This window comes from Gorilla gorilla, chromosome 2 (assembly GCF_029281585.2).
Source record: "Gorilla gorilla gorilla isolate KB3781 chromosome 2, NHGRI_mGorGor1-v2.1_pri, whole genome shotgun sequence".
NCBI classification, from domain to species: Eukaryota; Metazoa; Chordata; class Mammalia; order Primates; family Hominidae; genus Gorilla; species Gorilla gorilla.
In genome coordinates, this window is record NC_086017.1 from 150,105,997 (window position 1) to 150,132,393 (window position 26,397).

The window sequence follows — 26,397 nt, forward strand, 5'->3', positions numbered from 1 at the left end:
GCAAATATACCTTTTACTCTAGAAACAAAAATATCATTTCTGACCCAACAATAGCCGGATCCCTGTGAATGAAGGGTTTGCATATTTTCCTGTTTTAACGGTTCTAGTATAAACAGCCCAAGCCCAGGCCTGATTGTCAGAAGGTCCTGAGCAGCCCAACCAGAATGCTGGAAATGACTCCTTCAGCCCTGAGGACCTGGATCCGGCTTAGTGCCAGGATTTGGGCTTGTGTTTAACAGTAGCAATGGGGTCAGAAGTTGAGGGAGAGGGCAATTGCAGTGGTCCCCAAGACCACAGCTAATGCCAGAACAACAGCAATAGCAGCTGCAGAGCCAAAAGAAGCACTAGCTATGGTGTATTGATGATTTATTTGTACAGCCCTAGGCTAAGTGTGTCATTTGTTTGAATACTTACAAAAGCTTGATGTGGTAGGCATTATTATTCCAATTTTTAGAATGAGGTTCAGGGAAGTTGAGCAGCTTTTCTGAGGTCACACAGCTTTTAAGGGGAAGACCCAGGATTACATGAAGGCATGTTTGACTCCTAACCATTACAAGACACTGCACACAGTAGCCCAGGTCACAAACATCATCTTGTGTGCCAGTTGGGGATACAGGGCTTTGGTCCTAGAAGCAGGCTAGGACAGCTCTTCAGACACATTGCTGGTTCCTGCTTTCTTTCAAGATGTCCCTCTCACCACCCCAGCTACACTGGCCTCCAGCAGAGGGAGATGGCTGGCAGCAGGGGCTAGAAGGCCCTCTTCTAGGTCAAGGCAGTCCCCAATATCTGGGTGGATTTTTTGTGTCCTGAGAATGGGACCATGACTCTCTTTGTTAGGCTAGCAAAAGACTCAACATTGGCCAGGCATAGTGGCTCATGTCTGTAATCCCAGCACTTTGGTAGGCCGAGGTGGGTGGATATCTTGAGGTTAGGAGTTTGAGACCAGCCTGGCCAACATAGTGAAACCTTGTCTCTACTAGAAACAAAAAAATTAGCTAGGCGTAGTGGCGGGCGCCTGTAATCCCAGCTACCCAGGAGGATGAGGCAGGAGAATTGCTTGAACCTGGGAGGCAGAAGTTGCAGTGAGCTGAGCTGGTGCCACTGCACTCCAGGCTGGACAACAGAATGAGACTTCATCTCAAAACAAACAAGAAAAGAACAACAACAACAAAAAATTAAAAAGAAAGGCTCAACATTTATTGATCAACTACTGATTATATGATTATATATTAACTGATCCAGACGGATCCAGACAGTGTGGCTTAAGGAGACTTTCCTGGGCCTAAAACAGATAATTGGTGCTGGTGTATAACAAAATTATGGTTCATCCAAAGGATGGATTATTAAGCAATAATTGAAAATCATTTTTCAAAGAATAAGATATGGAGAAAAACCCTAGGGCGAAAGGTTAAAACAAGCAGGATACAAAACTGCAAATTTTATGTATATTTGTTAATTATGGAAATTAGACTTATTTTAATTGAAATATATAAATAAAAGACTGGAAAGATGCCATCGAAATGTTAACCATGGTTACCTTGTGGGAGGAGGGATGGGATTATTGTAGCGTTGGTGTTTTTTGTGCATTTTAATGTTTTATTTTCCCAATTTTCTTCAGTTTCAATTATCTTTGTGAGGGGAAAAGTGAAAATGTTAAAGTCCTAATACATAGCACTGGAAATGCATAGATATGATGACTGAGTAATTTTTACCCCACCCTGTCTAGAATGGATGCAGCAGGCAGAAGTGTCTCTTTGCCTCACTGCCTAAGGTTTATTTCAAGGGCAAGAATGGGGGCCTCTGGAATCAGTTCTGTCTCGGCACAACCTGAGCTAGGCCTGTGCCGTGCGGGTAGGGAGCAGCCCCTTCCGGTCGTCGAGGCGCTCTTAATTTGGTTGGAGAGACAAGTGCACTACAAGAAATAGAGGCAGCCAAGCGCCTGGGCCACCATCAAGTAAGGTTGAAAGGGGGAGGGCAGGTAGATCGGGACTCGTGGGCGCCAATTAATGCTATGGTGGCGGAGAGTAAAGGGGACGAACACAGCCTGGGGCCATCCCCGGAGTCCCCTAGCGTCCGCCTGTGGCCGTGCCTGGTTGGCCGCGGATCCCGGCGGGCGCCGCAAAGCGGCGGGATTGCCAGCGCAGAGCTCCGGCTCTCTGCCTTGTCCCTGGGTCCGAGCACCGGAGCCTCTGGTGTCTGCGGGGAGAAGTCTCGGATTGAGAAATACGGGAGGGTCTCGTCAGTGGCTGCAGGTGCGGCAGCCACTCTGGGGACCCAGCGAGAATGGGGTCGCCTGGCTCTGCGCGAGCCCCTCACGTGGGTGCAGCTCCTGAGCCGCCGAGGGAGGCGGTGCTAATGTCGCCCAGTGCCAGCAGAGGGCAGCCTCGAGGCCGTGAGCCCGAACGGCGACCTCGCCAAACCGCGGGCTCCCTTCCAGCTCCCGGATTCTGCGGGGTAGAGGCGGCCTTGGAGCCCAGAGACCAGAGACCTCAGTCTGCAGGAGCCCGGCGCAGAGGCCCAAGGGCACCCCCGAGATGTGGTCAAGCTACAGCCCTTAGGCAGCCTCACTCTGCGACGGCAAGGGCGTAGAGGGTGGAGGGGGACCAGATGCCTTAGGAGGGGTTAGAAAGAAACGAAACCCAACGCACACAGGGAATTTGTTTTCAAGCAACAGATTCCAAGCATGTGGAAACCTTTTAAATGATGCTGGTGAGAGCTATGATAGTTTTCGCATTCTTGGAGAGGGAAGTCGGAGGCTAGTAGCGGGATGCCTCCTGGCCGCGCGGGAGACAGAGGGACCAGCGATCCTTGCTGGGGGCAGAGGGACTGTGGACCAAGGATCCAGACACACTTAATTGGGGATTCCAGTCCCGACTGTGGCCACTCAACTGGCGTTGAACTTGAGCAACTCACTGTACCGCTCTAGCCTCCGACTAATCACTTCTGTAAAATGGGCACTGTGGGCTCCGAGTCTCGTAAGGGCGCTAGGGATTCGAGACAGCAGGAACTTCCTCACTGCTCCAGCAACCCTGGGTTCCTGGGTTTGTAGGTGGGCTGAAAGGATGCTTTCATCGCACGTTTGCCTGGCTTGGCTGCTTTAGAGACCGAGGCCCGCCAGGCCTTGCAACCCAGTTGCGCGTGGGCAGCCGTGGCCGTGGAACCGCCGGGATCGCCTCAGCGGCACTCCGGCCAGCTCCCGACTTCCCGCCCTGGGCAATAGGGTCACCCAGCTCCAGAAGATAGTGCTTATCAGCACAGGAATTGAGACCCCACACCCGGCGCAGTGGGTCTCCCAGGAAGCCTGGCGAAGAGCCAAGGCCCGCCGGACCTGAGGTCGCCTGGGGCGCTAAACAGACCCATCTATGAACACATTCGGCCAACACACCCAAGTTCAACAGTGGGCGGGATCTTTGGCTGGCCTCGATCTCTCTCACAGTGTGTGCAAACGGGTACCCATTAGATTCTTTTGGCTTGTTTCCTCATCTGTAAACTTTGAAAGGAGAGTATTTCCCGGGGTGATTCTGAAAATCATGCCAGAACTGAAAAGGCCTGTGTAAATGCGAGGTGTCATGATGACTTATTAGAAGCAGCCAGACCTGTACGTGCCTGTAGGATAGATGCTAGAACGTTCTACAAATGTGTGCACATACACATCACATATGTGTGAAGGTGCACACCTGTCCCTAGACACATGACAAATGCACACACGTATGCGTGTACCTCTGGCTGAGAGCAAAGGGGCTAATACAGGGCTCATACAGGACATCATCCTGCAGTCTTGTGCGTGCACAGTACACACGCGAGCACGACTGTCTGTGCCTGGAGACACCGTATGGCACCGGAGGAGCTGCTCAGCCGACCCATTTCTTCCGAGCTGGGTCGGTGCCACCTGGGAAGTAGGGTTTCGGGTGCTGCTCTGGAGCGCGGGAAAGTCCGGATCCGGGTCTGCTGGTCAGCGCTTCGGCGCCGCCGGGCTCCTTTATCTCTCATCCGCCGGCCGGTGAGCGGCTCCAGTTTCAAGACCCCCGATCCTGCCGGTGAGGGGAGGGAGCGGAGAAGGAGTCCGCTCCGGGCCCAAGAGGCTGCAGGGACCCACTCCCCAGGTCTGTCGTCCTTCCTTTATCTCTTCAGGTCACACCCCCACTTAAAATAAAGAAGGGTGCCTGACTCATTCAGGTCAGGGAAGTCGGCCCCCGGGAGCCTCCTGCCCTCACAAGCCATGGTGAAGGGAGGCGAAGCCAGGGTTTGCCACGGCCTGGGAGAAAATGCGGCTGCAGGGTCTCTTTGGGCTGCAGCGCTGGCCCGGGGCCCCAAGACTGTTAAGGTGTGTGTGGGAGGCGCGCAGTGTGGCTACCGAAGAGCCCTCCATCACCGCGCCGGCAGGCCGCCGGGCTCGTCCTCCTCTCATCCTTCCAAGGGTTCTGAGCTGCGCAGCACTCGCATCACCCAGAAGTGTCTGTGGAGAAAACGACCTCAGGTGTAAGCCCAAGGCTGCTGCCTGCAAAGGCAATGCCGTGGAGACTGGGTTCCACAGCGACCTGGGTTTTTAAGTCACCGAAAGCGACAGGGCAGGGTCACAAACACTCTCCCACCTTCTCTGCAGACCCGTGCGGCTGACAGGAGAGCGTTGCGCAGAAAATTCGAGGCCGGGCGCTGGAGGAGTCTCTGCGGCCCGGAGAAGGCACAGAGGCGCCCCTGAGAGGCGCAGCTGGAACAGGCGATGCACGGGTTCGGATCTGGCCGGCCAACCGAGCCCAGCGGTCGCGAAAACCAGAGTCGCCACAGAGGTTGAGCACGATTCCATTTCTGGGGATCGGGTCCGGTGGGGAGCCACAGTCCCTAACGCCTCCAGAGACTTTAAGTAGGACAATATAATGCTGGTAGAAGCAAGGTGCAAGGAATTTAGCGGCAGAAGCCTTTGGGGGGGGTGGGGAAGGGCAGATCCGTGCCTCGTCTGAGCCTGGGGGTGGGGACAGCCCCTGGCCTTGTAGCCCCTGTTTCGGGGATCAGCTGGGCCCACCTAACCTCCCTATATGGGGTTGAAAGGGGCCAATGGGACGGCCCCGCCGCCCCTCCCTCGGGATTCCACAGGGCCCTGACCCGGCCTTTATCTCTGCACGGTCAGCAGTCGCGGGGGCTTCAGGAAGGAGGACAAAGGCCCGGTGTCACTGCGGGCGGGGGCTCGGTTTCCTGGCTCTCTGCTCACACTCACCGCCTTTAGCGGTTGTTGGGGGAAGATTTTTAAAAATATGTGTCGAATTTCCTTTTTTTCTCTTCTAGAAACAAACAAACAAAAAAGGCAAAAGGCGAATTCCCCTTCACTCCTCGTCCATAGAGATTAAAGTTTCCTGGGATCCTGCCCTTTTTTTTTCTTTGACTGCCTAGAAATACTTGTTCTCTCTTGCACATAGAGGAAAATGCGGGGAAAGGTTTTTTAAAACTCGGTTTCATACTATTATTATTACTAAGGACAACCGGGCAGGCTGAAGTCCCAACGTGGATGATCCGAGTCGGCCTCGCGCCGGGGCTCTGCAGCCACTGCCCTGTGCGCTCAGCACCTCTGGGGGCGATCAGGGCCCCTGCGCTTCCGCCCGCCGCCCGGCAGTCGAGAGCACCCTGTGCCCAGACTGGCCGACTCATTCTCCCCCGAATTTTGTTTAGAGCTGGCAAGGGGGACTTAGCTCGCGCCCCAAGACCTGGGCTTGCAGCGCCGCCAACAGGCCCGGGGACGCGAGGCGCTCCAGGCCGGGGTCTTCCCGGCCGCTGGCCCCTCTCGCTCCCCACCCGCTGGCGGCGCCTCGGTCGCCCGCAATTGACCCAACCCGCTTCCTGCGTTTGCCCCTCAGGTTTCCCGTTTCTCCACAAAGGCCTAGGGGAGCCTCGCCCACAGGCTGACCCTGCAACCTCTGGCCCGGTGGCTACCTTCTGCTTTTCTGAAAAAGAAAAGAAAAAAAAAAAAAGAAAAAATCAACCAGTCGAGGGAGGCGCGTGAGGACTGGAGGCGCCAGCCGGACAGCCTGTGAGTGGGGCTGTGGCTGGCCCCAAGTCCCTGGGTCGGTGCCGCTTCGCGGGTCAGCACGGCCTTTCTCAGACAAAACCTCCTAAACGTGTGAAGACCGCTTTGGGGGAAGCGAGAGGGAGGTTGGAGGAGCCCCGGGCGGGGTCTCAGCGCCCACCAGCTGTGCCTTCAGGGCTTGGGTGTTCGCTGCAACGGCAACCGCGTGAGCCTCACTCCCACGGCCAAGGGGCTAGGGCAGGGTGGATGCAATCGCGTGCGCCTGGCCCCGGAAGGTGCTCGCAGGGGGTGCCTGTGGCCAGCTGGGTTAGGAAGTCAAATCCTAGAAAGTTATTACTAAAGGTTTTTTTTTCCCCTTCCTTTCTTCTTTCCTTCTTTGCTTCCTTCCTTCCTTTCTTTTTTTAATAGGGGAAGGGAAAAAACATTATTGAACATCTACTATAAACTGGGCACTTAAAAATTAGAAAATTTAATTATTTTAATAATTCTGATACACACACGTATTTCTATTTTATAGAGGAGAACACTGAAATTTGAATGGGTATTTTGCCCAAGGTTACATAGTTGTTAAAGAGGACACCAGGCTCCAACCCAGTTCTTCCTGACTAAACAGGCCAGGTCTTTGCCTCATGCTGCACAGGCCACCTCCGCGAAGTGACAAGATCCCAGAACATGCTTTTCACAGCTCAGCACCAAGCCTGTGCGGCAAACAGCCTGCGCAGCAGCAGTTTCTGTGGTACAGAAACAAACAAACAAACAAAAAAGGCAAAAGGCACAGCTCAGACTGTGCTTCCTTCTTCTCCCGGGAGGCTCTCCCTTACTACTCCTGGGAGGCTCTCCCTTAGTACGCAGCTCCCTTGAGCATCAGTGGCAGCTAGGCTCAGCTGCTGTCAAGTCTCCTTTAAAAATTTCGGAGGCCATTTGCCTCACAGATACCTGGAAGACCTCTGGTTGGTCTCTTCTCTTCTTAGGACCTGAGATTCCTCAAATGTAATGTAATTTTGGGTTCCTAGACCCAAGACACTCTTTTTATGACAGCTGGGAGTCCTCTCTCCAGAAAGTGGAAAGTTGCTAAGACTGCTCGGTTTTAAGAATCCTTAATTCCTGGTTGTCCCGAAGGCATGGGGCTCTTAGTCCCATCCTTTCCCCATCTTTTCTATGGGTCCCACAGTCTACTCCAAGGAGTAGGGGCTGCCACACAGTGGTGGCAGGCCTGACGGGCAGGGCCCCAGGGTCACCACCAGGTTAGATCTGCAGAATGGGGACACTGCAGGGATGCTGAGCCTGATCAAGATGTTTCCTGGCCTTAGACCCCCACCCAGAAGCCAGGAGTCTGGTCCGGTGATCCTGTCCATGAAGCCTGGCCCAGACCTTCATAAAGGGAAGAGCTCGGTTGAGAGCAAACTATCTTGGGCCAGACCCAGATTCCTGGCCCATATTCTGCTTGTCCGGCTGCATGAAGCCTGGGTCTGGCCCCAATTTCCACCCGCCGCCAGGGGGCTCCTTGCAGCCCCATCTCCAGCCTTGGCTTCCGGGAAACCCTGGCAAAGGCTGGATGCACCTAACCTCGGATGAAAGGTCCAGGGCCTCTTGCTCATCTAAGCCTCAGATCTGGAGCAGCAAACTATTTACTGATGCAAGCTGGAAACAAGCCGTCAATACCCTCTGGAGTAGGGTACAGGACCATCTCCAGAACTCCGTAGGTCCCTTTCCCACAGTCCCTTGGTGCATGTACTTCAATGGCAAAGATTTCTCCAGGTCCCTCTTGAGAACAGGACACCTCCCCCTGCTTTCTCCAAACCAACCCACTTACTCTGACTGGGCAATTTTAGTGAGGTGGAGGTGACTCTAAGAATTTCTGTGTAAATGTGAGGAGAGGGCTCATACTGTCAGCAGTGTGTGAGATGTTTACACCCACCTCACACATAATCTTCATGCAAGAGCAACTCATTACCCAGGACATTCAGAAATTGGCTGGGTATTTGTATTAAACTCTATTTACATTGTATTTACACACTGGCCAATATATATACACACACTCACATGGCCCAGCCATCTAGGCCAGACTGTATATGCTAAGGCATAATTGCTATATAACTCAAATACTTTTGCCCTCAGGAATTGCTTAAATCAGCTTCTATAATAGAAACTCAAAAGTGCGAAGAGGGAGAGAAGAGAAAGGAAATGAGAGATGAAGAAAGCCTGCCATTGAACTAAACTTTCGGCCCTGGGGAAAATGACCAAACTTAAGAGCTTTGGAGAAATCCCGAGGGCTGGAGTTAGACAGATTTTTCCTGTGGGCATCCATGGGGAAGTGGGGTATGATTTGGCTCCCTTCTCTCACCTCCTTCAATCCCTGTGTAGACCCAGGAAACCCTCACTGATTGCTTCATTCTGTCTTCCTTACTTGGTGAGGCTGCTGCTCTCTTCCCAGCCTTGGGTGCGTTTTGCCTTTCAGTTCTCGGGGAGGAGACAGGCTGGTCCTTCATTGCTGGCCCCGGCCAACTTCTCCGTCTCACTGGAGGTGGGCTTCTACCTGCCCACCAGGGCTTGGTCCTGGAAGCTTCCCTCCCTTGCTTTCTCTGCTTGAGACGGCAGTTGGGGGAGTGCTGACAGCCAGCTTCAGAACAGGGAGCCTCTGCCTGATGAAGCAAAGGCTCTGTCCATATTATTTTATTTTTCAGCAAGCCAGGAATACACACCCACAAATGCATACATCACCAATGAGGTATGAATGCCACACACACTGTGGTCCCAGTAAGCACTTCCTAAGTGTTAGCCATATGATTATTACAATGCTGAAAATATATGCCCACTCTGCAGGCGAATGACAGACACACACACCTCCCACCCTGTCACCAATACACAACTGACACTGTACACACACATTTGCAGCAGATACAGACTACACAATTACTTGCCCATGGGCTAAATTTTCACGCTAGACAAAGCACAAACAGACATGCACACAGCAGGCTGCTTTCTGTTCTGCAACTCCCCTTAGCCAGATAGTGGAGCAGCCGGGCACCAAAGGCACCCAGACACCAGGCCTGACCAGCCTCTAGGGCTTCCTGCTCCAGCTGAGCCTCCCTCTCCATCCTGCTCCTGCCGGTTCCTGGTAAGCTCCAGTCCCAGTCTTGAAGTGATGCCCCCTGAGAATCCCCGTGGCTTAGTCTCCTGCCTTGTAGCCTCTCGCAGGATGCCTGTGGGGGGCGGGGGGCATTCTGAGCAGAAGCCACTTGGGCCCAACTATACATAACAGGATACCACCCTGAGGTTCCTACCGCCTGACCACTGGAGGGCTGAAGTGAGAGGCCTGCAGGCTCATTCCCGTGGCGCAAAACCGCTCCTGGCCCAACAGCCGGCGGCCTGGACCTGCCGCCACATTGCTGGCCAGGCCCCGAGATAGACGGGGGGGGGGCGGGGAGGGCAGTGAGGGACACACAGCTGGGTGCGGGGTCTAGTCTCAGCTGAGCAGGAGCCCGCAAGAACCGGCGGATCTATCCTATCAGAAGTCGGAAGTCATCTATCCCATCAGAAGAGTGAAAGCCGACCACCCCCTAATCCACCTGGGAGAACCAGACTGCAACCAGGTCAAACGCCTGTGTGCCTGCGCGGAAGCATGGATCTTAATTCGTTATTTGGGGATCTCAGTAAAGGAAGAGAGAGAAAGAAAAAAGACTAAATTTCTGCAGCCGCGAAGTATGTTCAATCCTTATTGAAACCTCCAAATCTCCTACCCATACCTCAAGGTAAATGAATTCTGACTATTAAAAATAATAAAGCAGTCACTTCTCACATTTGTACAGAGGTTAGCAGCTTGCAGCGCATTTCCACAACCAGAATTTTATCTATTAATGTTTGGAACAAACTCTTGGCTGTTATAGTTGACTCAAAATCGAAAAGTTTGAGAACAATAATAAAAACACAGCCAGCCCATACACCTAGTACAACTGTGTATGAGGTAGAATACAAACTTGAATAGGTACAAAAATAAACCAAGTCCTACCTACAGTCGCGCCTTGTGAACGAACCACGGCAGAAAAAGTCTTTCTGCTGACGTTAAACAGCCGCAACGGGCCAGTGATGACACAGAAAACAAACAATCCCCAGGAAAACAAAGCAGCAGCGACAGCCACAAACGCCTGCCACCCCGGTTGCTCTCAATCTTTAACTCATTCTGAAAAAGATAAAATTTTGCTGAAAATCTTCCTCTTTTAACTAGCTGCTGAACTAACTTAGGAGCGACAGAAATAAAGAAGTCCGTGTTAAAAGAAGGAACAAAAAATTTATTCGGGAATCGACAAGGCAAAAAACAAAAACAAAACAAAAAAACACAACAAAAGTGCTCTAGTTCTCTCTAGAAAATTTGGTCCCCCAAACAACAAGCTACAGTACAACCAGGTCTATGGTTTTCGGGCCGGGCCGGCTCCGGGCCACAAGACCGCCTAGGTCGGCCGCTGCCGGGTTTCACATTTCTCCTTCCCAAGGTGGGAGAAGCAGGACGTTTGAAAAACAAAAAGCAGGGAGGACGAGCCGTCCCAGCAGCGTGGGCCAGGCAGGCAGTGCTCTCCCTGCCTCCAGGACTTGCATCGGAAGATCCGGGGACATTTGTTTTTGATTTTTTTCTTCAGATAGGGAGAGGGTGAAACTTCCCCAATTGGTAGACGAAACCATCTTTTATTGGATATATTCTCCTAACTCTGAACACAGCTTTTTGAAGGCCCAATAGGAACTCTAACGCAAATCTTCCAGAAGAGAAGATGAGGAATACTAAAGCTTTTGATTTTCATATTTGGATTTAGCAAACTCCAAGGCCACAATACTTCCCCGGTTGCCCGGTGAATTTTTTTTCCTTTTTTTTTTTTTAAATACTGTCTTAAAAAGTTCCACTGATCTTTCAAACAAAACATTAGCCAGCCGCCGGGGCCCGGAGGTGCCCGAAGCGACGGGACTGATAGCGGAGGAAACGCAGCCTCCCTCCGCGCCGGCCCGCGGTGTAAACCGAGCACAGGCCGTGGAGCCAGGCTGCCCCGGCTCCCGCTGGGTCCCAACCCCCGCCCCGCCTAGTGGGCCCCGCGGCAAGCGGCTTCTGAACAGCTTCAAGAGGGTTCGCGGAGCAAACACACGTATTGGTCCGTCCCTTTCTCGGGCAGCGCGGTCCCGCCATCGGTCCTGTCCGGCGCGTCTAGCCACGGACTGCACGGCAGTCGGGCGGGGAACGCGGAGCGCGAGCGCACCGACCTGTGAGAGAAGGCCAAGAGGTCTGCGCTGCCGACGCCCGGTCGCACCTCGGCCCCGGGCCCTTTCCGCGGTGAATTTGGGCAGGAGACGCTGGGGCTCCGGAAAGAGACGAGCCCAGTAGAAAGCGCGCAGAGAGGCAGCTTCAGGCCAGGGGAGTGCAAGGTCATAGAGGTCAGGGAGGTGAGCACAGGAGGACATAAGCTGAGGGGACAAAGAGGAGCGACAGGAGCTTAGGAGAGCGAAAAAGCACAGAGGGACCCTGGGCGCTGGCTCCAGAGGCGGGCCCAGAGGGTGTGAGGTCAGGCTGGCGGCGGCGTCGTCGGCTGCGACAGGGGCCGGCGTCGCGCGTCCCTGCATCCTCGCATCCGTCTGCACCGGCATGCGGTGGGCTCTCAGAGATCTAGGCGCGAATGCAGCGCGCCGGTCTTGCTGTCGTGGTCCCAGTAAGAGCAATGCATCATGGCGAGCTCGGGCTGCCGGGCACAAGCGAACTGCAGGCCCGGCGCACTGGTGGGCGCGGGCGCCGGGGGCGCGGCGGTGGCTGGGCTGGCAGGGCTGAGCTGGCCCGGGGGCGGCGCGGCGGCCCCGTGGTGCGGTGGGGCAGGCGGCGGTGCGGCGGCCGCGTGCAGATGGTGTGCGTGCGGATGCGGGTGGGGGTGCGGCGGAGGCGGGGGTGCGGCCGGCGGGCCTCCCAGGCCGTTGTACGAGTTCACTACGCCGGGGGGCAGCGCCATGCTCTGCACGCGTGTGTACGGCCCGTACGAGGCGGCCGGGCCCGCCAGCCCCTTGACCACAGCGGCCGCGCCAGGGCTACCGGGGCCCGCGGCTGCAGCCGCAGCTGCTGCAGCCGCTGCGGCCGCCGCCATCTGGCAGGAGGCATAGGGCATGGGTGAGGGAGGCTGCGGTAGCGGCCACGAGTTGTTGAGGAAGCCAGACTGCAGGTACTTGGGGGGCGCCAGGTAGCCGTAGCCGTCGGCCCCGGCGCCCGCCACGCCGCACCCGCCTGCGGCGCCTCCGGCCCCGAAGAGCCCCTTGCCCGGCTGGAAGTGCGCGGGCGGCGGCCGGAAGGGCCTCTTCATGCGGCGGCGGCGCCGGTAGTTGCCCTTCTCGAACATGTCTTCGCAGGCCGGGTCCAGCGTCCAGTAGTTGCCCTTGCGCTCGCCGCCGCCCTCGCGCGGCACCTTGATGAAGCACTCGTTGAGGCTGAGGTTGTGGCGGATGCTATTTTGCCAGCCCTTCTTGTTCTTCTCATAGAACGGGAACTTGGCGATGATGTACTGGTAGATGCCGGACAGCGTGAGCCTCTTCTCCGCGCTCTCGCGGATCGCCATGGCGATGAGCGCCACGTACGAGTACGGGGGCTTCTGCGCCGGGTCCGGCTTCTCCGGGGCTGTCCCGCCGCCACCCCCACCGCCCTTGCCTGGGCTCGGCGGCGGCCCTTCTGGTTCCTTGACTGTGCGACCGGTCTCTGGGGCCAGCAGGGCCCCCGCCGCGTCCTCGGGCTCGGGGTAGCTGGCCATCATGACAAAGCCGGCGTGCCGCGGCCGGGCCGCCTCTGCTCTCCGCTCCAGGCGCTGGCGCGGCAAAGAGTTGGGGCGCACAAGTCCGCTTACGGCCGAGTCTCAAACTTCTGGAGACTGCGGATGCCGCCCGCGCTTGCTTGCTGGAGGCCTCTCGCTGCTCTCCCCTCTCCTTCCCCTTCCCCTAGGGAGCGGCCGGCGGGAGTGGAGCTCAGCCTCTGGCCATGGGGAGTCCGCCCAACAGAGAGGGGCTCCGGCCTCGCCGCCCCTCCCCGCTCAGGCCAGTCCCCGCCTTGGTGGGTTTTCTTTTCTGCGCTCTTCCCCTCCCCCCGCCCCCCGGTTTCCCGAAGCACGACCCGCGTCTCTGGCGGAGCTGCCTCCTGGAGTCCCTAGTGCGCCAGGAGCCTCGCTCTGTTCTGATTCGTATGGGCTCCACCGAGTTCCGCTTGCGTCAGGCGCCTTCGCCCCTATAGCGGGGCGGCCAGCCGCGCACGGGCGAGTTCATCTCCAAGTCACTTTTTGTAAACGCCCCGCACAGCCTGGACCGGCCTGCCCCCGCCCAGCGAGCCTCGGGGGCCCAGCCGACAGCCAGGCTCACGCGCCCTTGAAATCTGCCGGTACTCGCTCTGCGGGCTGGGCTGGGAGATGACGAGGACCCCGGTGGGGTCTGCCCGCACCCGGCCAAAGCCCAGGAAGCTCGGGCCCCAGCGAGGAAAGGCGCTCCAAGCCTCCTCGCGGCTTTCAGGTGAAAGAAAACGACTATTTTGCTCTGTCGTTTGCTGCCGTCTTGAGGCTGAACTTCTAGCTCGGGGCTGGGGAGGGGCGAGACGGCGAGGGGGCCGGACGGGGTAGGGTGGGGAGAGCTGCTCTGAGGCTTTGGGAAAGTCAGCCCAGAAACGGGTGTGACTGTACGAAGAAGCCTCGGCCTGGCCTGTCCCTCGCGCTCTCAGAGTGACTGGGCTGGAATGGGGCTGGGGAGAGGATCTCTGGAAATAGTCGTCAGGGGCGCCGCCTGAATCACCTCTGCCTCTCCCTGCGTTGCCAGTGGATCTAGGAACCAGGCTCCTCCTTGGAATCCGTGTACTAATCCTACGGGGTTGGAGTGAAGGTTGGATGTGTGCTTTAACAGCACCAAGTAGATGCCCCTCAGCTATTGCACTAACACAGGCGGGGCTGTTGCCCGGGACTTTGCCGGACTGTGTATGTGTGTGCACAGGGGTCACATATGGAAGTCATGGAGAGGAGCTGTCCTTGAGATGGGTGAGATACCAGGTGCATGTGTGCTGCTCAGAAACACAGGTATGCACATGTACAAGGTGTGAGATTTGTATTTACGGGGTAAAACACACTTATACCGATAGTTATGTAATATGTTCATCAAGTATTAGAGTAAATGTAGCTGGTGGATATAGCATCTTCTCTTTTTCTCCTTTCTTACTTCTTTCCTTCCCCCGTTTCTTCCTTTCTTTCACAATTCTTCGATGCCTCTTTCCCTCCCAGTGTATGTATTTTGCCACAGACTGGGAAGACAAACATCAGGCTGAGGGAGGGACTTGTTCAAATCTCTCTCCTGATGAGACATTTGTTCTGATCTTTCTCCAAAGAATCAGGAGTTAGTTGTCACCTACCTTAAGCAGAATTCTGATGGGAATCCAATTATTTCAGCATGTACAGAGATTGTTTCAGGGAAAATCAGGTGTGCCTTTTAACAGTGTGCTCCTTAACAGTGCCTTTTAACTTGGCCTAAACAAAAAGTCTGCAGTCATAAAGTATGAGAGAGATGGCCAGTGTTTTGAATCCTCAAGCCCCAAACTCCTTGGTGCTGAGGAGGGGGGCAAGGCTGCCTTATGGAGGAAGGTGGACTGAATGGATGTCATATAGCTGTGCGTTAGTGATTGGCATGTCTGGAGTGGCTGACTCAATGCCTGTCACTGCCTCTTCCTCCCAGGCTGTTTAGACTCTGAGGGTTCTCCTGAAGCCCAAGGAGCCTTCAGTGGCCTGTGGTTCCAGCATCCACAGGCCATCTACAAGTGTTGTCTGCTGCTCACTCAGGCCTCTGATCTGCATTCTGAGATGAAAGGGAGGGAGGACAAGGGTGGTAGGGCTCTTTGGAATTCAGCATCTTGAAGATGACACCAGAGAGGTCAGCAGGGCAGCCCTTGCCTGGTCACAAGGATGAGAGGGAGCAAGGCTATCCCCAAAGTAGCTTGGTTTTTTTTATGGGCGGTCTCCCACTGCACCCAACAGACATGGGGGAAGCAGCACTTCCGCAGAATCCCTGCTGCTGCTTTCTGAGCAGGAGTGCAGATGTTTTTCTTCTTCCTTACCCCCATCCTTGCCCAGGCTTTGGGTGGGAGTGGTGAGTCCAGTTTGGGTCTGCTGCAGATTGGCCTCAGTGCCTATCCTCCCCCAGCCAGGGCCTGGGCAGGGGGAAAAACAGCTGGGTCTGGCCCCATCCTGGTGGGGACTCCTCTCTCCTTTTCTCTCCTTTTTTTTTTCTTGACCACCCAGGCTGGCTCTCTGCGTCTCTCTGTCTTTCTTTCTTCTTCTCACAGGCATTTCCGCTGCTCAGCCCTGCAGCAGCCAGGTGTAACAGCATTGTTGTGTGTGTCATCACTTCCCTGAATTCCACACTCGGCTCCCTTTTCAGCCTTTAAGGAGCCTGTGTGTGTGTGCGTGTGCGTGTGTGTGTGTGTGTGTGTGTGTGTGTGTAGGGGTTGGGGGCAAATGAAGGAGTTCCTCTGAAGGATTTTCAGAGTAGAAAGGAGTTCTGCTCTGAAAATACTGATTTCTGACTGTCCCGTAGAGGAACAGAATCCCCAGCCCTGGTGAAGAAGAGGATGCCTGATGCGTGCACCCTGGGAAGGGCTGGAATCGGTCTCCCCAAGATGTGCCTTCACATGGCTGTCCGGCATTCGAAGGCTCAGAAAACAGGCAAGAAAATGCGGGCGGGAAGCCTGGCAGAATGATTACTTTCAGGTCCCCCCCAGGCTTCTGCGGAAAAGCCAGGGGCTTCGGGCTGGAGATAGAGGAACCTAGGGAGAGAGTAGAATCCTCTCCTTGCCGGCCCAGCCAGAGGTGGGTGAACCGGGCGCTCCAGGAAACGGTGCGGGGCGCCTTGATTTACTTCTCAACCTTCGGAGGCAGGCTGGTTGCTGGCGAGGTCGGGATCCTTTCTGAACAGGGCATACTGTGCCTAGGTTTTGTGGACGCCAGGGCCGGTTCCTTTTCTCCCCGCGGCATTGGGGCGACGCAGGGCCCCGGCTTAGTGACCTTGGGGCGGCGCTCACCTCCAAAGGCCAGGGTGGTGGGCTGGGCAGAACTCACTGCCTCTTTGCCCCAGTTTTCCAGGGTCCCGCAGCTGCAATTCAGCAGCCACCGGCGCCTCCTGACCGTGGTCCCACCGTAGCGCCGCCTGCGGATACGGTTCCAGTGAACCGCCGATTGAGCGCAGTCTCAGCTCCCGCGCCTCCTCGCAGCCTGGCCCCGCGCCTCGGAGGTCCCGACAGCCGGCGCGAGCAATCTACACCGCTCTGACAGAGACGCTTCTCTCCCCAGGGCCGGGAATCCTGCAACGGCGGCAGAAGCGGCCCGCGCCTCGGGCTTCCGGCGGCCCAGCTCTACTAGGGGAGCGTCGCGGCTGCTCTGAGGCAGGCAGCGCTTCGCTAGAACCGCTCAGCTCGTCCCGCGCCGCCGCCGGCTGCCTGAACCAGGTTCCGCTGTCCCCTTTCCTAGCGGGACCCCGAAACACCCGCCGGCTTCCCGCGCCTGAGCGGGAGAGAATAGAGCTTGCTGCAACCCTCTGCTTGGAGGGATGGCCTCTGCGGTGCTTGGCTAGCAAAGGGAAGCTTCACTGTGTCTATTAGTACATCCCCATACACTCCACGCCTCAACAACTGTCAGCACTCACTCCCTCCCGGCCCCTCACAGGGCCCTGTGCACCCACACCTCAGGGACTCGGTGTCCCTCCACTCAGGTCACGTTACTCCATCCACTTCTCTCTCCTTCTCCCTCTGTCAACTCCAAATCCCCTCTAGTTCTCCCTCCCCTCCTACTTCTCTCACACTCACCAGCTACACATACTAATTCAGATTTTGCACATGTTGGTGGAAAACATGTCAAGCCAATGTGCAGACCCTAAGGCTTTTCACACGCTGCTCACTTTCGCATCTCACGGCGCAGAAGGACCTCTGGGCTCCAGGTTTACAAGCCTGACTCCGAGAAGCCTGTTGATTCTCTGATGTCCTTGGCCTGTGATTCGGGTGACTGGGCTGCCACCTGGGTGTTTTCATGGTGGGATTGCCGCACAGACCACAGAGAAGCTCAGGTACTGAGCACGTTCCAGATACACTTTAACATGCACAGGCCACTCACACAGGCTTTATCTCTGTCTCGAAACTCTGCTGAGCTTGCTGCTCAGACCAACAAGGTGCAGCAGCAGACACCCACATAGCACCGGGTCTGAAGCCAGTGGGTATTAGTCTGCCTGGTTGGGATTAGCAAAGTCAGTTACCCACGTATGTGCTTGGGAGAGAATAGGGGAGTGGAGAGAGAGAGAGAGATATTGAGGAAGAGGAAAGAGAAGCGACCTCCTACTCTGGGAAGAACTCACACATGAGAGCTGTTTCCTGTTGTTAAGTGTCTCACTGAGCTCCCCTCTTTCTCCCCCAGGAAGGGCTTGAGAGGCAGTAGACCAGAGCTCTGGGCTCCTCTTTCCCTTGCTGATGTTGGGGTATGAGTCCTCCAACACCACTTTGTCCCAAGGAGTATGTGCCCCACCGTCAATCAGGCAGAATGCAGGGCAGTTGTCGGCCTTTTTCATGGTGGAGGCCAACTGGGAAAAAGGCAGAAGGGTCTGGGTCCTGGGCCAAGTGAGGCCCTCTTCCCTCCAAAGACCCGTGGGATGCTCTCAGAGGCGGATTCTAGGGTGGTGGGAGCTGCTGACAAGTTTCCTCTGATATCCCTCGTGACATCTATGGCCCAAAGCCATTTTGTTCAGCTCTGAACAGTGAGTGCCTTGCCAGTAGGCCTCAGGCTTGCTGGGGAACATGATGTGTTCTTAAAAGTTGCCTTGTTGCCTTTCTCCACACCCAGACTGTAAGCGCTGATGGGCAGAGACTCTGCCCTCCACTTCTCACTCAGTGCTCCCCACCAGGATGGGCTTAATGCCTTTTAATAGAATTAGAAAATGGTTCTGCTGGACAGAATTGGGAAATGCCACTTTCCTTATAATGAAGTTAGAATTTCCAAGAAAGGGACTGTAGCTGAGGAAAAGCGGTTTGATCATTGACAGCCAGCTCAGGATCTGAGAGTTCTTTGCCATTTGGGGTTATTATAGCTGCATGGCCATGGTGCTGAACCTTAGGCAAGGACAAGGACACCTCCCTAGTTCCCAGTCATGGTGAGGGCCTGTCTGAAACATTCAAACTATACTTTACTGGAAACAGAGAAGTCTCTGCATTCAGGGCAGCTGGCTTGCAAGGTAAGGCCTGCAGTCTCCACCCCCACGCTAACCCATGAGGGGATGCCAGAGAGAGCCCTTCCCCCTTGGTCCTCATTCCTGGCTCAATTTTCTCCCACAAAGTGGGCACTGCCTAAAGATGATAGGCAACTGCCATGGAGGAAGGCAGTTTTAGATGCCTAGCTGGCACAAAGTCCAGAGGAAGGGAGGGAGAAGGGCTGAGTTTTGTATTACTGTTCTACCTTTGGAGATTTTCCTCATGCCAAGATAGTGTGTGTGTGTGTGTGTGTGTGTGTGTGTGTATGTGTGCACTATAACTTTATGAAACACTTTTTTTTTTTTTTTTTGAGACAGGGTCTCACTCTGTTGCCCAAGCTGGAGTGCAGTGGTGCAATCTTGGCTTACTGCAGTCTCCACCTCCCAAGCTCAAGTGATCCTCCCACCTCAGCCTCAGCCTCCCAAGTAGCTGGGACTATGGGTGTGAGCCAACACACTCAGGTAATTTGTTTTTTTTTTTTTGGTATTTTTGGTAGAGACAGGGTTTTACCATGTGGGCCCAACTGGTCTTGAACTCCTGAGCTCAGGGTGATTTGCCTGCTTCAACTTCCCAAAGTGTTGGGATTACAGGTGTGAGCCACCATGCCCAGTCAGTTTTTTATTTTTTATTTAAACAGTTTTGGGGGAACAGGTGGTTTTTGCTTACATGGATAAGTTCTTTAATAGTAATTTCTGAGATTTTGGTGCACTTGTCACCCGAGCATTGTACACGGTACCCAGTGTGTAATCTTTTATCCCTCATCCCCCTCCTACACTTCCCCCCCGAGTCCCCATTATCTAATTCTTTTTTTCTTCTTTTTGAGACAGAGTCTCACTCTGTTGCCCAGGCTGGAGTGCAGTGGCATGAACTTCGCTCACTGCAGCCTCCTGAGTTCAAGTGATTCTCCTGCCTCAACCTCCTGTGTAGCTGGGACTACAGGCATGCACCACCATGCCCAGCTAATTTTTGTATTTTTTGTAGAGATGGGGTTTCACCATGTTGGCCAGGCTAGTCTTGAACTCCTAACCTCAAGTGATCTGCCTATTTTGGCCTCCCAAAGTGTTGGGATTACAGGCGTGAGCCACTGCGCCTGGTCCATTATGTCATTCTTATGCCTTTGCATCTTCATAGCTTAGCTCCCACTTGTAAATGAAAACACAGGATATTTGGTTTTCCATACTTGAGTTACTTCACTTAGTATAATGGTCTCCAGCTCCATCCAGGTTGCTGTGAATGCCATTATTTTGTTCCTTTTTATGGCTGAGTAGTATTCCATGGTGTATATATATCACATTTTCTTTATCCACTCATTGGTTGATGGGCATTTAGCCTTGTTCCATATTTTTGTATGCAGTATAACTTACAGATGGTAAACAATATACAGCTTGATGTATTCTGACATGTAATGCAGTATGTAACCAGCACCTGGATCAAGATGTGGAGCATTTCTGGCACTTCATAAGGTTCCTTCATATCTTTTTCCAATCAATATTGCCTCAAAAGGGAAACCATATTTGGATTTCTATCACCATAAATAACCTTTGCCTGCCTTGAGCCTCGTATAAATGGAGCATATAGCATGTATGTCTTTATGTCTAGTTTTTTCTGTGCAACATATTTTTAATATTCACTGGTCTTGTTGCATGTGTCAGACATTTATTTCTTTTTATTGCTGTGTAATATTCTAGTATTTGCTTATCCATCCATATGCTGAGGGACATTTGTTTCCAGTTTTTGGATATCATAAATAAAGCTGCTGTGCACATTGTTGTACATGTCTTTTTGTGAAGGGCATTTTACTACTCTTGAGTGAACTGTAGGAGTAGGCATATATTTCGTTTCAATAGATTCAGTCAAACAGTTTCCAAAGTGATAAAACCAAATACAGTGATATACAGATAGACAGACATACTTTAACAGGGCCTTTCCCTTATAGATAGCATTCTCTAAAAACCACTATTTACCTGCACTTATTATTACTGTTGTTATAAATGGAAAAAACAGCTTTTTTGTTTTTTGGTTTTTGTTGCACAAGGTCTCACTCTGTCACCCAGGCTGGAGTGCAGTGGCGTGATTGTGGCTCACTGCAGCCTTGACCTCCTGGGCTCCGCCTCCTGAGTAGCTGGGACTACAGGTGCTCACTGCCGCACCCAACTAATTTATGTACTTTTTGTAGAGATGGGGTTTCGCTGTGTTGCCCAGGCTGGTCTCGAACTCCTGGGTTCAGACAGTCCTCCCATCTCAGCCTCCCAAAATACTGGGATTACAGGCGTGAGCTACCACACCTGGCCAAAAAAATAGCCATCCTTTATTAAGCAGTTATTTTGTGCCAGGAACATTACATGCATTATCTCATTTCATTTTTATGAGAAACCTAAGGGATTGGTACTATTCCCATTTTACACTTGAGGAACCTGAAGCTCAGAGAGGGTGAGTAACTTGCCAAAGGCCCCTGGCTGATAAGTGACCACTTGACTGTGGGCTCTGAATTTCACTTCCGTACATGTACCTCTGTTTGTTCCCGTGAGGTCAGGAAGTTCTCCCTTCCATCTGAGCAAATCTAGCTGCCGGGTAAGAGACTCATTTCCTATCAACCTGTAGTCCTCTCTGCATACCTTCTCACACCTAGATTTGAGATCTGTGTACACACCCATATGCACACAGTTTCTCTCCCACAGCCATGCACCCTCACTGTGAAGAAGAAGAGGATGGGGGCCAATTTAGTGAAGACTTCAGAGCTTGCCAAGTCCCGGGCTCAGCAACCTAATGGGGTCCCTCTCGGAATTTGCAGAAGATTGGACTAAGATTGGACTAGGGACCAGCCTGTTTCTGGATGCTACAGAGGATAATTCAGAGGCTTTCTTTCCCTGGAAAGAGATGGGAATTTGGTCCTCCTCCCAGCATGCTGAGCCAAGCCGATGGTGGGCTTCAGAGGCTGATGCCTAGGGCATCCCTCTGCAAAGTTTGTCGACAGATATTGCAGTTTGCCTTGGAAGGTGGTGAGTGGGGAGGATGAGTGTGGTCTGAGCAGCGAGAGAGCAGGAAGTCTGGGGAACTGCCCCTCTAGGCACAGTGCTTGACTAGGCCCTGCATGGAATGGTCACGGCAGGAGGGAGAACCAGCAGCCTCCTCCTCGGGGCCATGGGTTACCAAATTTCCAAGTCTCCAAGCCCCTAAGCTTGACTGAGAGGAGTGTTGCTACTCTATGGGTAGAGGCCATATGTGGGTTTTCTATGCTTTGCAGGTGGCCCCTCCTCAGGCCCCTTTCTAGACTAATTGAGGTCTTGCTGGGCTCTGGGTTTGTAATTGGGGGTAATTGCTGACACGCTGTTGTGGTGGTACAAGCAGGTTTTTGTTGGGGAAGCAGTAGTCAGGATTTGGGGGCTTTGGGTGGGGACAGTCCAGGATCCCGATGTTCCCTATTCCAGGAAGCTCTTGTCCCTGGCCGTTTGCTTGGAGGCAGTACTCCTGAGGACCAGGGACTCATAGCATATCTGAACAGGAAGGGACCTCCTCATGCAGGTGCTGGGAACTCAGATCCAGAGGCACACGGAGGGAGGTAGTGCAGCTGCAGCAGAGGTCCTGATGCCTGGCACTGTCATCTATGCACACCGCTGACAGGCTGAGAGGCACTGCCGTTGGGTGGCTAACAGACCTCTGTTCCAATTCCTACTGATATCAGCCTTGGAAATGATGGACGCTCGCCTTGCTTCAGAGTTTTAAATTTTTTAAAATCATTTTTTGAGTAGGCAATGTATTCACATGGACCAAAATTTAAAAATATAGAAGGCTTGCAGTGAAAAGTTTCTCTCCCACTTCTGTCCCCCGAGTCACCCTTCTCACAGGCAGCCAGTGACCCTGGTTTCACATATATCCTTCCAGACATAGTTTATGCACATACAAGCATACCCACATACATTCTTCTGCACTCCCTCAATTTTTGCCTATGGCAGCATTGAATGCACAGTGTTCTGCACCTTAGATCTTTCCACATCAATGCATTCTTTTTTTAGAGCTGCATGCTATCTATGTTGTTTCTGATCCTTTGCTTTTACAAGCAATACAGTACTGTATAAACTTGCATATATCTCGTTTTGTAGGTATGTATATATATATTTATAAAAAGATTTCTGAAAGTGTAAGATTGGGTAATGGATATATGCACCTATAACTTTGATAGATTATGCCAAATTCCTTATAGATTGAGCCAGAATACACTCTTGCCAACAGTGTGTGGCATTCCTGTTTCCTCATAGCCACACTAACACAAATCTTTTTTTTTTTTTTTTGAGACGGAGTCTCACTCTGTCACCAAGCTGGAGTGTAGTGGTGCGATCTTGGCTCACTACAACCTCTGACTCCCTAGTTCAAACGATTCTCCTGCCTCAGCTTCCCGAGTAGCTGGGATTACAGCCACATGCCACCACACCCAGCTATTTTTTTTTTTTTTTTTTGAGACGGAGTCTCGGTCTGTAGCCCAGGCTGAAGTTCAATCTTGGCTCACTGGAAGCTCCGCCTCTCGGGTTCACGCCATTCTCCTGCCTCAGCCTCCCGAGTAGCTGGGACTACAGGCGCCCACCACCAGCCCGGCTAATTTTTTATATTTTTTTAGTAGAGACGGGGTTTCACCATGTTAGCCAGGATGGTCTTGATCTCCTGACCTCGTGATCCGCCTGCCTCGGCCTCCCAAAGTGCTGGGATTACAGGCATGAGCCAGTGCACTTGGCTGACTTACACTGCACTCCAGCCTGGGCGACAGAGCGAGACTCCGTCTCAAAAAAAAAAAAAAAAAAAAGAAAAAAAGAAAGAAATCTTACAGATATAATTGAGGACCCTGGCTTCTTCGATTCCTCTCTGTCCTTCTCTCTCTTGAGGTGATCACCATGGTAAATTTGGTGCTTAAGATTCCCATACCTGTTTTTGCACTTGTACTATGTGTGTACCCATTCTTAGGCAATACTTCATATAGTTTTGTATTTCCTAACTTTATATAAATGGTATCCTGCTGTTGCAGAAAGACACGTGCTTGCTTTTTCATTCAACCTATGTTTGAGAAAAAGTTCCTGGTTGCCACACAAACACAAGCTCCATTCATTTTCCCTGTGTTGCACCATTCCATTGTATGAATACGTCGTGGTTTATTTATCCATGTTCCTGTTAAGAGACATCGGGTTATTTCCTATTCTTTACTATTACCAATAGTCTTGCTATGGATATTCTTAGGCATGTCTGCTAGTGCTCATATGCTACAGTTTACCAAGAAGTGGGGCTGCTGGATGAAAGGTCACAGGGATTTTCAACTTCACCAGTTACTGTTGAGCAGAGCCTGATCTTCTACATCTGTGAAAAAGAGAGTGATGCCTATACCTCAGGGAGTCCATGCCCATAAGTGGGATGGTGGAGTGGGAACAAAGGTGGGCTCAGGTTTCAGCAGGTCTCAACTTAAATCCTGGCTCTGTGATTTATTTGCTGTGTGACTTTGGGCCCAATATCCAGTCTTTCTTTGCCTCATTTCCCTCATCTGCAAAATGGTGATGATAGTATCTATGTTGCAGGGTTCCTGAGAGATAAATGAGATATTGTATGAAAAGATTTAGTATAGGGTCTGGGACAGAGGAAATACAAAAAGACCCTAGCAATGATTAGTAATGTATTCATAGTATTAATATTATGAATATATTAATTTGTTCTTATTAACATTATTATATTGTACCTTTGATCTCTTTTTAACCTGTTATTGTGGCACATTTTGAACCTACAAAATGGGAGAGAGAATAGTACACTGAACCCCCATCCGCTTCCCTCTATAGCCCCATCCATTTCCTCACGCCTCCCCCACTGGATTATTTTGAAGCCAGGCACAGACATCATATCTATTACTTCATTTGTAAATATTTTAGTTTACATCCCTAAAATATAAATACTTTAAAAAACCCCAAAACTACTGTAGCTATCATATTATCATCATACCTAAAAACAGAGCGATTTTTTAGTGTAGTGAATCCTCAGCTCATGGTATTCAATGCTCACATTTTCTCAGCTGTCTCAAAGAGATTTTACAGTTGGTTTGCTTGAATCAATATGCAAACAAGATCTATACTATACACGACATTTGGTTAATATGTCTCGTGTCACTTTTAATCTATAGATATCTCTCATTGTTTTCTTTTTTTCCTTCTTGCAATATATCTTTTAAAGACGTGGGCCACTTGTCTTATAGAGTTTCTCACAACCTGGATTTTGCTGACTGCATCCCTGTGACATCCTTTAACATGCTCCTCTGTCCTCTTTATTTCCTGTACATTGGTAGATCTAGAAGCTTGGTTAGATTCAAGTTTGCTGTTCTGGCAAGAACACTTCATAGATAGTGTTGTGTAGTTCCATCAGAACACTAGTGCCTGGGTTGTTTGTATTTTGATTTTTAACAGTCATTGATGATCACCACCTAGAGCCATTATTCATTAGGGTTTGCAAAACAGTGATATTTTAATTCTAGCATTCCATCTTCAGGAATTAACCAAACTCTTCCATAAAGGAAAATTTTTCCTTATCAACCATTTGATTGCCCTTAGGTCGGGCCCATGAAGGACAGGCAGGATGAATGATGGATTCTTCTTATATCTGATGATAATGATGATGGAACTCCAGGGGTCATTTAGGAAACAGCTGAATTTGTGGGCTCTTAAACGATATTAGGCAATGTCTTCCACCCAGAAGAAGAAAAGAAGAAAAGAAAGAATGAATGACAAAGCACCAACTCCCCACCACGTCATTTGTTTCTTCATATAGTTGTTGAACCCCTTTTCTGTGCAATGACTGTTATGGGTGGGGAAGTGGAGAGGAGCAATGCATGATTTCTGCCCACAGGAAGCCCCAGGTGACAGGTACAAGCCTCTCCACAGCTCTCTCAGCCCAAGGCACAGGTGCTATAGGAGGGAAGAGGAAGAAAGGAGGGATTTCAAGCTGGGCAATATGGGAAGGCCTTGTTGGTAAGGGCCAAGTCTCCTAGGAGAGGCCACAGTAGGGCTGAGCTGGCCACCATGCCATTGCAGGTGCTGGGGACCAGAGGATAGACTGCCATTGCTTTAATCAAGGGAAAATTTCAGCTGCTTACCTGACAGGTACCCAGGTATGTGCCAAGTGCTCTGGCAAGCATAAGAAAAGATATAGGGTAGTTTCTGCCCTTGAAGAGTTTTCTTTAGTCTGGTTTGGAAGAAAACACACATATGGCCCACAGAGATCATTAAGCATTGGCTGTAATTTAACAAATATTCCTTAAGTGTTTACTGTAGCCAGAAGCAGGACTCTGAAGGGGAGTTGGGCCTGGCCCCTACCCTCAGCAGGCCATTTGGTCATCTCAGCATATCCACGTTCTGGGTGCTCTGTCCCTGCACACCCCTCTTTTCACACTGAACCAGGTGCAGCCTTGGCCATGTGGGCCTTCAGGTTGCCCCACTGGGCATGGTGAAGGGGAGTTGCCCATTAGTGTCTTCTCAGCTGCTTGCTGTCCATCCTTCAAGTCCGCTCAAGGGTCGCCTCCTCTTAGAGGACTTGGAGGTCTTCTTGGCCCAATCCTATATATCAGTAGGCCGGGCTTGGTGTTTGAGCTCCTATGGCACCTTGTCTGTGCTTGCTTTTTTTTTTTTTTTTTTTTGAGACGGAGTCTAGCTCTGTTGCCCAGGCTGGAGTGCAGTGGCATGATCTCGGCTCACTGCAACCTCCGCCTCCCGGGTTCAAGCGATTCTCCTGCTTCAGCCTCTTGAGTAGCTGGGATTACAGGTGCCGGCCACCACACCCAGCTAATTTTGTGCTTGCTTTTATCTCAGCAGATATTACTTTATGCTGTAATTTATTTGTTAATTTGTCTATCTCCCGCCACTAGACAGAACTCCCTGAGGGCAGGGCTGTGTTCTGATTCATTTCGGTTTAAGTAGTGCCTGGTGTGTAATACCTCTGACAGAAAATGTTTGTTGAGCGAATGCCGGGGACTTCGCATTTGGAGCTTCTTTCTTTTAGATCAAGATTTAGTCTGGTAAGGGATTAGACATGCAATTGTTATTAGTTATTGTGGAAACTTGGGGTGGGGAAGAATCTAGGACAAATGTTAGGGGTCCTCGTA

At 52.1% G+C, this 26,397-nt stretch overlaps 2 protein-coding genes across 9 annotated transcripts; one reads left to right on the forward strand and one right to left on the reverse strand.

Moving 5' to 3' along the window:
- Positions 1-6,469: 6,469 nt before the first annotated feature.
- FOXL2 (forkhead box L2) lies at positions 6,470-13,292 on the reverse strand. Of its 4 annotated transcripts, none has more exons than XM_063704253.1 (2): positions 10,026-13,292; positions 6,470-8,658 (listed from the first exon to the last, which is right to left on the reverse strand). In XM_063704253.1, exon 1 carries the CDS (start codon positions 12,781-12,783, stop codon positions 11,653-11,655), a length of 1,131 nt encoding a protein of 376 aa, XP_063560323.1. In that variant the 5' UTR covers positions 12,784-13,292; the 3' UTR covers positions 6,470-8,658; positions 10,026-11,652. The 4 variants fall into 4 exon arrangements, with proteins under 4 accessions (XP_063560323.1, XP_063560324.1, XP_063560326.1 ...); XM_063704254.1 differs by having other exon boundaries at positions 6,470-9,219; XM_063704256.1 differs by having other exon boundaries at positions 6,470-6,747; positions 8,424-13,292.
- Positions 13,147-20,046, forward strand: FOXL2NB (FOXL2 neighbor). 5 transcript variants are annotated; one of them, XM_063704257.1, is made up of 5 exons: positions 13,661-14,079; positions 15,587-15,714; positions 16,339-16,493; positions 18,596-18,739; positions 19,633-20,046. In XM_063704257.1, the coding sequence occupies exons 1-5, from the start codon at positions 14,057-14,059 to the stop codon at positions 19,675-19,677; spliced, it is 495 nt and encodes a 164-aa protein (XP_063560327.1). In that variant the 5' UTR covers positions 13,661-14,056; the 3' UTR covers positions 19,678-20,046. The 5 variants fall into 5 exon arrangements, 3 of the variants coding, with proteins under 3 accessions (XP_063560328.1, XP_055239423.1, XP_063560327.1); XM_063704258.1 differs by adding an exon at positions 13,268-13,525 and having other exon boundaries at positions 13,997-14,079; positions 16,339-20,046; XR_010132938.1 differs by having other exon boundaries at positions 16,339-18,739.
- The last annotated feature ends 6,351 nt before the right edge of the window (positions 20,047-26,397 follow it).